Source organism: Medicago sativa, chromosome 8, assembly GCF_051527215.1.
Source record: "Medicago sativa cultivar Bolivia chromosome 8, Bolivia_mono, whole genome shotgun sequence".
Classification (NCBI taxonomy): Eukaryota; Viridiplantae; Streptophyta; class Magnoliopsida; order Fabales; family Fabaceae; genus Medicago; species Medicago sativa.
Window position 1 is genome coordinate 77256089 of NC_140756.1, and position 12997 is coordinate 77269085.

The window sequence follows — 12997 nt, forward strand, 5'->3', positions numbered from 1 at the left end:
CTCTTTAATTTATGCACGTTTATTTTGGTAATTTAGGAAACTGTATATCACTAGTGATGATGAAGGACAAGAACAAATGCACCTGGACAATAATCTTGCTTAGTATGAGAATTACGATACATCATTACATGCACAGATATTTAAAACATGTTACATGCACTAAGACACAAGTTCTTATCATGTCCACCACGAAAGAAAAAAAAAAATCTTATCAGAACTGCGAATGAACCTGATATGATACTGTCCGGTAAATATGATACTGTTGGTAACGCACATAACTCCCTTTGGATAAAATTGGGACAAGATAAGGAACAAGGCATAACATGATAAAAGTTATGCGGGACAAATGTGCCACACTGCCTAAATTAGAGAAAGAATAAATCGCTGAGTTCATGCTAAAGTTTACAGTATTTCTGCATATCACAATAATTTTTTTTCATTGGGAACAGGATTGGGAAATAATCAACATTAAAAATAATGAAATACTGATACAACACAGTGGCTAAACTTACCTCTCAATTAACAGCAAAATTGTGGCCTACGTATTCTTAAATAAAAGCAACATTCAAAACTTTGAAGTAATCAAAAGAGTTCTTCCATCAGTCAAACAACATATGTATACACGAGAGGATGAAAGCACAAACCTATGCTTGTAATTGTATAGATTCGACTTTGTTGTAAGCAACATCCTTGACTTTCTTGTGGGAACCATGTTTTGATTTCTTTTTCTTTGAAGCAGTATCATTTTCTAGAGTCTGATCCTTCTCTTCGATCCCATTTTCATGTCTAGATTTGTTTGATTTCCTTTTCTTCGAAGCAGACTTATTTTCAATAGTGTGATCTTTCTCCTCAATCCCATTTTCTTGGTCCGGAGCATCGATTTCAGACCGTAATGGAAACTCATCATTTGATTTCGTCTGTTGGGTTTCTGGTTCAATAACTGACATTCCTGATAGAATGAAGTCTAACAAAAATGTGCTTCTTACAAGTCTGTCTATCCTGCCAAAGTGCCTCTGACTATATGGTATAAGACCTTCAAGGAGTTCACTGATCCCTTTAATCTGAAATGTCCCATAAAAAATGTATGTCAGACCATTTTTTTGTTGCCTCAAAACCTTCCAATGGTTATAAAATACAACCAAAAACATCCTGAGAAATTGAATGAAGATACATATGCAAAAATCCCTACTCCTAAATCAGTGAATATGAAAATGTTTACCAAAAACAACGATAGGATAAAAAGTTGCATTATGTAGGGTTCAATATGTATCGGTTTATCATCTATGAACATAATTTATCCTGATGACAATGCAATTTCTATCATATCATCGGAGTTTTAATTGGTGCCAAATATCACATTTCTAAAAGATTTTTTCATTTGTATTAAAGCAAAGAATACAATCTATAAATAAATATGATTTTGGACTGGTTAATTTACTGCTTTTAGTGTCCGTTCGAATCTTTAAGGATCAGAATTGCATAAAGTATCTTAAAGGGCTAGAAAAACACCTGAACAAGATCTGTTGGAGGAAAGATGTTGAAAACTCTAAAAAGCACGAACTGTGAGACATAACAGAGCTTTGGTTTTGTATTCCACTCTCGAATATAGTTAAATAATAAACGAAGCTCTTCATTGCCAAAGGCCTTTAGTGCTCTGTCAACGTGATCTTCAGCCCCTCTCTTCCTGCACAAGAAGATTCAGGTGTGCCAGTTAAGGATATGCCAATAAGATTCAGATCACAAAATGGATAAAAGCTAACCTGCAAAGTTCTGCAAATAACTCCAAAAGTTTATGAGGTCTTCGCAATTCAAATGCAATTCGGACTGCCTTAGTATAGTCAGCATCTGATAGAGCATTCTCTAGCTCTTGACCTTTCAAAACTCCCTCTTCCTGTATCAGCAGTAGAAATCATGTTACTTTTTGTTAAACTCTGGTCTTATTCAAAGAAATTGGGATAAACTCCCCAATTACAAAGATGTTGCAGAACTTCAAGCATGTTACTTCTCCCTTGACAAATGCCTCCATTCTCTCATAACATGCCTTATTACCTGAAGTCTCAACCTATTTTACTTAACTCTCACAGTGATAGTCCCTAACAGAGACCCAACACTTTTCTAACACACCGAGGCACACGTGATTTGGAAGAGTGTTTCTCTCTAATGATTTGAATAAAATCATTTTATTTATAATTCTAATTGTCTATGTAACCATCGAAATTTGTGCACTGGGTAATGAACATGGTAGACAAAATCGCGATCTGGACCGTAGAATCGTACGGTTCCACGATCTTGCCACCCCTTTCCGTGCTGGTGAGTGACCGGAATCGGAAATTGGCCGGAACGGCTTGGATCGCAGCGCAAAGACGTGGACGATGTGGTAACGTAGATCCAGACGAGTTAGGTTGAAAACCCAGAAAACCAGGTTCGCGGGTCGATTCGCAACCCGGTTGGCGTTTTGTTTTCCAGAAATCCGGATTTACCGGGTCGGGTTCGTGACCCGGTTCACCAAAAAACGAATTTTCCCAAACAGAAAGTAAAAAAAACGTTTTTCACCCTTCTTAATCTCTTAAACGGTTTCAAATCCTATCATTAAACCTATTGATTACTGAAGATCTTCCCAATACAGCCACTATCAATAATTAGGGAAATTTTCGAATAAATCATGGAACCTTACCAATGTAATTTCCATATTCATAGCACTCAACTCCCTCTCTTACGTTACTTATTTAATCAGTCTTCTACCTATTACTTCTGCAGACAACAATCCTTCATTCTTTACTTTCAAGAAAAAAACAATCCTTCATTCTTAGCCACTCTATTTTATATTCAATTATGTTGCTTCATATGAATATGTATCAATTTATATGCAATATATATGAATTTCTAAATTTGGTTGGATCTTACGATCCGTGTTATGATCCCCCGATTCACGATCTCATGTGTCCTACCCGATCTTACTTAGGATCTCGAGTTTGTCTACCTTGGTAATGAAGAATAGTAATTGTATAATGAAACTTAGCAATCAGTATATATCATGAACAATCACAAGACATGATCTTTGATTTTAACATCAATGTTGTGTGGGAAACAAAATGTACAATCAGTTTAACTAACCTCTTTACGAAAAGCTTCTTCTTTATCAGCTGCAGTGGAGTCTAGCCATAGATTGACAACAGCATCACTGCCACCAGTTGCAAGTGTTTCTGTTTTCCTGCCCACAGCCAAGGCCCAAACCTGCAGACCACATTTTTCAGCAACAGATGATAAGGGGAAAAAAAAAGTCGAATTCATTGTGTCATGGAAAATTGTGTGGAAAAATAACAGGAAGGAGTAATTCATTATAACCTTAACGATACAATTGCATTTTGAGAAAATTCATGAATGAATCAAAACATCTTTGGTAAAAATATAGAATATGCTTGACAATTCATTCTAACTATATGAGATCTATATGATATTAACTGTTAATCAAGTACTCAAATAAGTTATGATGATCATTCATCATATATATTATACATATATTATTCATTCATATTATCGTATGGCCAAAACATAATCTACAAGCTTAAAATTTGGATTAAATTTTTCTCTAAGTTTGGAATAATAAATGATCAGAAAAGCATTATTTGAATGTTCCGTAGCATTAATATAATTTTCTGGCTGACAAGTTGATAGATCAAATCTTAAACTTCAAACTAATAATAAAAGATTTAAAAACTCTCCTTCTTAGAATCTCCAACTTCCAAGTATGCAACGCATTTGAACAACATTTTTCCAGATATTTACATGTATCAAGAGAAAAATATTATTGGTTCTTAAATCTTTAAGGATCTGTTTGGTTCCAACGAGGGAAGGGATTTTAATGGAGGGAAGGAATTTTCTGGAGAGCTTCCCCTTCAAATCCTCCCCAATATTGGAGGGAAGCCAAAATACTTCGGAGGGATTTTGCTCCACTCTCCTTCCTCGCCCTCCAGGAAAATTGAACTGAACAAAGGTTTAAAATAATCCTCCCTTCCAACCAAACAGGCCTTGAAGAAAAACCGCAAAAATGAGGAATATAAAAAAGGATCAAGCAGAACCTTGTCTTCATGATTGTCATATGTGGCAACACATTCATTTGATTTTACAGTCCATAATTTTACCAAACCATCAGCACCTGAAACATTAATTGAGGTGATCACACAAGCAATCAAAATGTACGAAAAGAACAAAATCAGTTACAAGTAGCCTCATACCACAAGAAACAATTTGCGTTCCACGAGTAACAAACAGTGCTCTTAACACACTTGAAGTGTGCCCTTCAAATGTCTTCAAACACGAGCCATCAGATATAGCCCATATCCTTATTGTTTTGTCACCAGATGCTGTTACTACACATTGATCCACAGGGGAAAATTCTACAGACCAAATTCCTCTTTTATGCCCTTTAAATACAACTACTGATACAAGATCTGGAAGTCTCCAAACACAAGCAGTGCGATCCTGATTGGTAACATGAAAAAATAATTGATGGTAACTACATGGAAACTAAATCGTCAAACAATAGGAAGAGTAAAAGAAGGCCAGTGTAATGTAAGTAGTCTTTACTACTTAGAACACAATGGTAACAGGATTACTATAGTCAAAGAAAAAACCAAAGAAAAATGCAAGTCAGATATAATACCAACCTGAGAACCACTACATACTAAACTATCATTTGGAGCAATAGCTACAGAATTGATATCTTTATCATGAGCTGCAACAACAGCTTTTGCTTTTAAATTAATTGGAGCTGCCACATCATCCAAGAGACCGTCTATACTCCACACCTTAAGAGTATGATCACTGCGAAACATTCACAAATTCATAAGAAATAAATCTACACAGCATAGTAGTATCGAAAAGCTTGCATGTTTAAAACCAAAGAGTTCAACAGTATACTCTGTAACATATTGGAACACTCATACAGCATAAAAACAGGGAAGTCAAATTTTATGTTTTGGGGAAATGATCCATTGGTAGCAGATTATCTTGAAAGAGATAAATGTGGTTATCTTCTTTAAAAGATTGGCAATACAGCATAGGTCAACCATAACATTCTTTAACATGTAGTATCATATTGTCACTATAGCAAAACAGAGCTACAGACAGCAATCAAACTTAACAGCGGATGGTTTTGAAATTATTGCTTTCTAACTGGTTCAAGTCAATATTTCCTATGGGTGCTAAACTGCTGTTGTGAGGGAAAATAAGAATGATAACATTATTTATTCTCTTCCTGATATATAACATTATCACTTGAGAATAGATTTAACAAACCAGGCATGACACAAATTTATTACAATTTTCATGCACTTTTTTCATTTTACAGTAATTACTTTTGCTAGTAAAAGAGTTACCATGAGAAAAAGCATATAAAGTTCCTCCAAAAGGCAGGAACTTATGGAGAGTAAAAAGATAAATAAATTCTTGTTGTGAATAAAAATATAAACAAATGCATCAACACTCACCTGCTGCCACTAACAAAGAAGTCGCGCTTTCTTTTTGAAAAGGCAATGGCTCCAACAGCTCCCATGTGACCTATACCGACTCCAATGCAACTTGTACTTTCTGATTCCCACAACCTAACCTATACAGCATGTGGGAGTTGTTATATAATTCTAAATGACCTTAACACAGTACACTGCAAGCATATTACTATTATCAACATATAAGGACACCGGTTTTTAACATTATACTAGAGCTGTTCCCATAGAAGAAAGTTCAAAGTCGTGGTTGAGACCAAAGAGGAAAAACTTACTGTGTTATCTTTACTTCCAGTCACAATTAGGTTTCTCCCGGAACTTGATACACAGGTGTCCAGACATAGGATGATTTCGGTATGGCCAGATAAGACATAAGAACATGACATGGATGCAAGGTCATAAACCCGAACCTGCAAAACTCCAATAGGGTAGTACATTAAAGGTCACAACCTTAAACATCACACTTGCTAAACTGAACAATGGAGAACCAATACATAAGAAATTGAAGGATGGTAATCAAATGTTGTACTTCTTACATTGATCAATCATTCAAATCCTATCAAACAGGGTGTCCATGTCTCCATTATTGAAAATAATTATATATTTTTGTAAAATTATAATTGTGCAATTTCAAGAGATTAGGACATATAGCTTTCTGATGTGATACTATACCAGTCTTTGTAAGACGCTTTTGACTAGCATTTTATTCATTTTTCTTGTTCATTTTTTTTTCTCGTTTCAAATATTTTCTAAATTACTTGGATTGTATTTGCTGAGATGAGAAACTATAATCAAACAGTATTTGGATAAATATAAAAAAGCACGTTTGTTATTTTATCTAAATCCAAGATTGTGACATGATGTTAACAACAGTAAAACTAGAAATGGGCATTCAAAACACCACGCAAAATCTTTTTAATCCTTCTTGCACAACACATGGTTTCCAAAAACAAAGTATGAAACCAGTGAGCTTTTGATGTCACGACTCGCAACTTGCTAAGCATAAATACGACCATGGCAACATTGCAAAATTATCTTAAACATGAATAGTTGAATACAGCTCATTGTCTTTGTGGATTGAAGATTTAAAAATTGTCTTATTTCAAAAGTTGAAACAGTCAGTTACAGATTGAAAAATCTCCACAAATGGAATCTCATTTTAAAAATATTCTTAAAAGTGTGTATATTCTCAGTCTTGATTCTTGAATGCATGTAATTACATTTTATCCTAATATATGGAGATATAGATCATGTTCTGCCCTTGGTGCCTTCATTTCAATAACACACCACGTCAAATTTTTAATGCAGTGACTATAACAAGCACTGCAAAAACTAACAATAAAAACAATACCCTGCACCCAATGGAAATTTATCCTTTTTTTCAGCATTGATATGTTCAAATTGACAGAGTTGCTAAAAAAAAGTTAAACTCTACTTGCAGCATAACAGTTTACTAATTTCTAGATCCAAATGCACATTCTTATACCTGTTCAAGATTTGTAGCAAGAGCGAGGAATTTTTCATCATCCCCAACAAACTTCATATCTACAACCTCTTCATTGTATCCCACTAGTCTTTTGGTAAGATTTAATACCAACAACTCTTCAGTCCAGTTTAGAGAGTAAAACAGAAACTGCTGATCTGCAGTCACACAAAGCAATCCTTGATTTGAGCCAAGCATAACAGCAGAAGTGAAGCCCCTTCGCGAACCATCTTCATCTACACTGTTTGTAACATCTGAAGCTTTTTGCTCGAACAAGCAAGCTGCACTGTTGATATTAAAAAAACTAAGTGCACAACTTCTATCTTGATCGAGACAGTTTTGAAATTTAAAGACAGTCACCTTTAGTTGGTAAAAATGTTACTTCACAAATTTAGGTGTGCCAGGTTACTTAGAAGCTGCCTTCATCATAATAAATCTTCAGTAACAAACACAAATTTTACTACCAAATTTTTAATTCCAGTCCATGCATACCTCCAATATTTAATTTCAGTCGACCAATAACTAAGTTTAACTCATGCAAATTGTTAAAGAACTATAAATGTTTTAGCTAATGGAAAACATCATATATATTACCCTTCAGAACTCCATATGCGCACAATGCCCCGTTCACCAACTGTAACAAAATACAATGCTTGGGAAGCAGCATGTTTTTTTGAGTTTTGCCGATGTGAATCCAAAGAAGAAGCAAAAGGACTCCCAGCACCAATTGCACAAACAGATTCAACTGCTTCATTTGTGATGACAGTCTTCTTGTTGCTATAATCATGAAGATCCCACAATGTTACAACCTGCCAATAAAATTCCAGGGTTCAGTGTGTCAAATTAATAGATTAAGTTCATTTCAGTTTTTGTCTACTAGTAAAAACATCATCCAGAGAAATTATGCAATCATGCAATGTGCAAAATTAAGGATACATCTCACACAAAAATCTAAGGAAAAAATATACATTGCTTAAAGCATTTAACATACAGGTGTTCTAAAATTACTGGGACTCTACTACTTCTAGTCCCAAACCAAAAATAAAGGCACGAACTTAAAAACTTTAAAAAGAACGAGTGAAGGAAAAAATAAAATGAGGAAAAGAAAAAGCTCATAATGTGACCATTGTATCACAAGTAAATTATAACAAAAAGTAAAGTGGAGTCTTATAAATCTTACCTTATCTCTTCCAGCACTGAGCAATGTCCATCCGTCTTCGGATACAGCAATAGAAGTCACAGCAGAGCGATGATTATCTAGTGTTGCAATGCAGTTCTTTCGCGTAGTCTTGGAAATATCCCAAACCCTTACAGTTGCATTATCACCCCCATCATCACTACCAGAAAAAAGCTGAAGAAACAATGCTTAGGATAAGTTCAATATATAAAGGTGGAATCGATGCTTAGGAATGGTCAGAAACAAGTAATAACAAGGTAGAGGTAAATGAAATTCACATTTGCATTAAAAGGATTAGAACAAACTATCTTATCAATTATGTTACATTAGAGTAATTAGACTCCTCTTCCCTTCTCATGTTACACTAACTTCAGTCTTCATGTACTTCACAAATCACAAAATGTAAACCAAAATGGAAAGTATAAAGAAAGACACAATCACATTATATCACCATCAATTAAAACTTATACAACCCATGTCCCCTTTCACCAGTCATCAATAATCACTCTATTCGGTATAATGTTGACACCAAGCAAAAAATCAAGCAGTTACCAAATGATTGGTTGCTTTGGACTTTCCCATTGGATAAGGGGAGCAAGTTTGCATGCACCACATTCAATTCATGTAAGTTTTTAACGTGTAGCCACAAAACAGTGGTCAGTGATTATGATTCAATTCACCTTTGAAGTGACAATTGGTTCAGTTAGTCCCTATCAAGGAAAAGCATACTAACACAAACACAATGCAACAAATAAAAATCATTAAGGTAGAGGAACTCACAAGCTGTTTCTCGGGATCGGGATGAAACATAATACAAGAAACAACTCCACCATGACCTTTAAAGTAATGCGTGCAAAAACCACCATCAACGTCCCAAACAAGGACCTTCCTGTCAGCTCCGCCAGTAGCAAGCAACCCTCCAGAAGGATCAACCGCCATGCACATAACAGGACCCTCATGACCCTAACACAACAACACCAACATCAATCACATTACATACACATACACATAACCACCAAACATTCAATTGAACTTGTATCCTGTTTGGGTTAGCTTATTTAATCTTATCTGCTGGAATAAACACTTGAAAGACTGTTTCGCACAACTTATGAAAACAGCTTATGGCATTTTCATAAGCTATTTTCAGCTTATTTCCAGATATGCTCTACATGATATAGATTATGAAAACTGCTTTAACTTGTACAAAAACTAATTTGACCTAAATTTTATACTTTATTATAGAAATAGCTTATACATAAGCTGCAAAATAAGCTGCTATCCAAACAAGGCTTAAACCTAATCTGATTGTACCTTCCAGGAGCGCACGCATTTGAGAGTCTCCAAGTCCCAAACTCTGATTTGGCGGCTGTGACTAGCAGAGAAGAGAAGTTTATCGTCGGGACCGAGAATCAAGGCGGTGACTTGTTCGGAGTCACCTTCAAGGGTGGATTTAATGGATGCATTGGCGGAATCAACGATTTTGATTGAATCACCGCACGCACAGACGATGAAAGAGCCGTCGGATGAGACGACGTAGGGGCCGCCGGTGTAGAACTGTTGCAGAGCCGGAACACAGCGGTAGTTGGTTTTCAAGCGAAGAGACTCCATTTTAGTATTGGGGCTCAACGCAACGCAACTGTGTCTGTGAATGAATCGAAATTAGTTGCGGTTGAAGTAGGGTTTAGATTTCAGGGTTTTGGTTGGTTTTGGCTTGGGTTTTATTTTTTACTTATTTTATTATTATTTTTTTATACTTCTTGAGCCTTTTTTTTCGATCAAAGTGCATTTCATTAATAATCAAGGGATACTAAGCAGGAGATTCAGTTAAAACTCTATAAATTAATAATGTCAGAACCGGAGAAATTTATTAATTTAGAGAGTTATTAATTTATCGATAAATTAATAATTATTAATTTAAAGAGTTTTTAAGTAATTGTACTGTACATACCAAACAAAAAGGCAAATTAGTCTATGCCTCTTAAAATTACGTTGCAGCGAACTTTGGGACTCAACGTAAATTAGTAATTACTGTGTTCATATGCACTGGAAATCAATAATAATTTTTAATGTACAGTAAATGTAAACAAGAGGAACAAATGTGTTCAATGTCTTCTTAATATATTTTTTTTCAGTTTCTATGAATTATTAATTTATGATTTTCTTGGGACCGAAAATTATAAAGGGATCTTCCGAAAAATTATTATCTTATTATTTTATCGAGTTTTTCAATTTTTTACATTGGCCCAAGTCGGGACCGGACAAATTTATTATTTTAGAGAGTTTATTAATTTACCGAGTATTAAATTAAAGAGTTTCTATTGTACATCATGAAAGTTACAAAGATTAAGACTAGAAAAGGCAGCTCTAGCAATAATATGAGCTCTCGGAATTATTAGATGAGAGACTCTTGCATTCAGGTACTAGATCATCGAAATCATTACATGGAATATTGAGAGCTTGAAGCGCGGCTAACAAAGTTTCTCTATCCGTTTCAAATATAACATTGCGCAAACCGTTGGATATTGCTAATGTGTGACTCATATGCATTGTGTCCAATCAAAGAATGAGGGTTAGGAAAAGTAATGTTAAAATGACTATTGTTAGCATTATATGTATCACGAATACAAATGAATAACCCACTTATGTTGGCATTATGGTGTTGACATTAGACTTTGGAGTGTGTTTCTCTCAATGTCTCGTGTTTGATTCTTCTCGCTGTCAGTTTTGGTGGGGTTGACTTCTTAAAAAAAACAAACAAATAGGTACTCACTAAAAAAATGGAAAGAAAATTATGTTGGAACAAAATGTGTTTAACAATGAACCTTAAAGGGTTTTGATGATAACAAGGTATTAAAAAATGTAAATTGGACTAGCTAATATTTGTTCAAGTGTACAGGACCATAATTATAAAGTTACATCATCATTGGTTCTGAATGAGCAAATAAAGAGCTATGGAAACAACAAAAATTTGAAGCTTGGACGCTCCTGAAGGCAACTTGCTACTGAAGAGAAAAAGCGCTCCTGAAGTCAAGCTGCTCCTGAAGAAATAGCGCTCCTGAAGTAAGCTGCTCCTGAAGAATAGTGCTTCTGAAGACAAGAGGTCCAGAAGCCACATCATCAGAAGCTGCGTCATCAGAAGCTGCAGAAGTCATATCATCAGAAGCTGCATCATCAGAAGCTGCCTCATCAGAAGCCATTTCACCAGAAGCTGAATATCAACTGGATTTGCAAAGAATCAAGAATTGAAGAATTATCAATGCAAAAGCTGTCTATTGGATTCGAAAACACAAACAAAGGATTAGTGGAGTTTGCAACGGTCATTTCAAAGGTGTTTGAAGGCGTGTGTTTGCAATTTGGACGAAAGCGTTGACATTGTACTTTGTACGAATTGTACAACCACGTTCTCCACTACTCTGTTTTGTGTCCGCGCTACAGGACAAGAAAACAGCTCCAGAATACGGTTTCGCCTGCATAGATGTTCCTTTGGATAAGGAATGGATTTCAAATTTGTTCTTCATAGGACAACAGCCAAATCAGGCAAAAGATTATTGGTGAAAGATTAAGCTTCAACAACGACTCTTTGGTGTGCTGGCAATTTCACAACGTCTCTTTCACACCACTATATAAAGGAGTGAAGACCTAGAGAATTGGTAATGCATGAACTCTGAACGAAAGACTCACAAAGATTTTCACAAGTACCAAACCTCTGCTGAAATTGTTCTGCATTCACTTAGAATTTCTGTGTCTCAAAGTCATATCTTAGAAATTCTTAAGTCCATTGAGTCTGTATCTGATTTGTATTGTGAGCACCTCTGATTGTATATCAAGTGTTCAACCTTAAACAATTTTCTGTGTAATTTTGTTTAGTTAGGAAGTCTCTTGCAGTTGTGCTTGAGCAGGAAGTCTCTTGCTTGTGTGCTTGAGCATTGGAAGTCTCTTGCTTGTGTGCTTGAGCATTGGAAGTCTCTTGCTTGTGTGCTTGAGCATTTGTAATCAGATATTACTCATAGTGAAATCTCCTTGGAAGTGCAAGGGGGACTGGACTACTTCCGGATTGTGGAAGGAACCAGTATAATTGCTTTGTGTCGTTCTTCTTCTCTCTCTCTGTTTTATTCCGCTGCATTTAGATTCTGATTATCACTTCAGAAGCTGTCTCGCTTAGCTTCTGATCAGTGTGTTCAGTTTTTAGGAGAAAAGAATAATTTTTCTAAAACACAATTCAACCCCCCTTCTTGTGTTTTTCTCACCTTCAATTGGTATCTAGAGCCTTGGTCTGTTGTGTAACACTTAACCGTGCAACAGTCAAAGATCTGAGAAAAACATGTCTACTCCTACTCCTACTGGTCCTGGTGATACTAGCTATAAACATGTCTCACATGATTATAGTGATAGTAAGAAAACCAGTATTGGAAAAGTTCCAAAGTTCAATGGAGATGCTGAAGAGTTCTCTTGGTGGAAGACCAACTTTTACAGTTACATCATGAGCCTAGATGAAGAATTATGGGATATTCTGGAAGATGGTGTTGGTGATTTAGTCCTTGATGAAGAAGGAGCTGCTGTGGATAGAAAGAAACATACTCCAGAACTGAGGAAACTTTACAAGAAGCATCATATTATCAGAGGAGCTCTTGTCACTGCCATACCCAAAGCAGAATACATGAAGATGAGTGACAAATCCACTGCTAAAGCTATGTTTGCTTCTCTCTGTTCAAATTATGAAGGGAGCAAGAAGGTCAAAGAAGCAAAGGCTCTCCTGCTTGTACATCAGTATGAGTTATTCAAAATGAAGGATGATGAAACTATTGAGGAGATGTACTCAAGGTTTCAAACCTT

At 35.6% G+C, this 12997-nt stretch overlaps 1 protein-coding gene across 1 annotated transcript; it reads right to left on the reverse strand.

The window, feature by feature from the left end:
* Positions 1–451: 451 nt before the first annotated feature.
* On the reverse strand, positions 452–9810 carry TOZ (Transducin family protein / WD-40 repeat family protein). Its single transcript, XM_085736166.1, has 14 exons — positions 9476–9810; positions 8945–9127; positions 8168–8338; positions 7582–7796; positions 6991–7273; positions 5780–5914; positions 5490–5608; positions 4668–4824; positions 4236–4482; positions 4080–4156; positions 3115–3234; positions 1761–1891; positions 1510–1684; positions 452–1061 (listed from the first exon to the last, which is right to left on the reverse strand). Exons 1-14 carry the CDS (start codon positions 9770–9772, stop codon positions 645–647), a joined length of 2727 nt encoding a protein of 908 aa, XP_085592292.1. The 5' UTR covers positions 9773–9810; the 3' UTR covers positions 452–644.
* Between the last annotated feature and the right edge of the window lie 3187 nt (positions 9811–12997).

Bases quoted from the DNA above. Each gene is read 5' to 3' on its own strand.
- TOZ (XM_085736166.1), bottom strand. From the start codon at position 9,772: ATGGAGTCTCTTCGCTTGAAAACCAACTACCGCTGTGTTCCGGCTCTG. The intron at 9,128-9,475 runs GTACAATCAGAT...TTGTTGTGTTAG, and splicing joins AATGCGTGCGCTCCTGGAAG to GGTCATGAGGGTCCTGTTAT. The intron at 7,797-8,167 runs GTAAGATTTATA...TTTTATTGGCAG, and splicing joins TCAGTGCTGGAAGAGATAAG to GTTGTAACATTGTGGGATCT.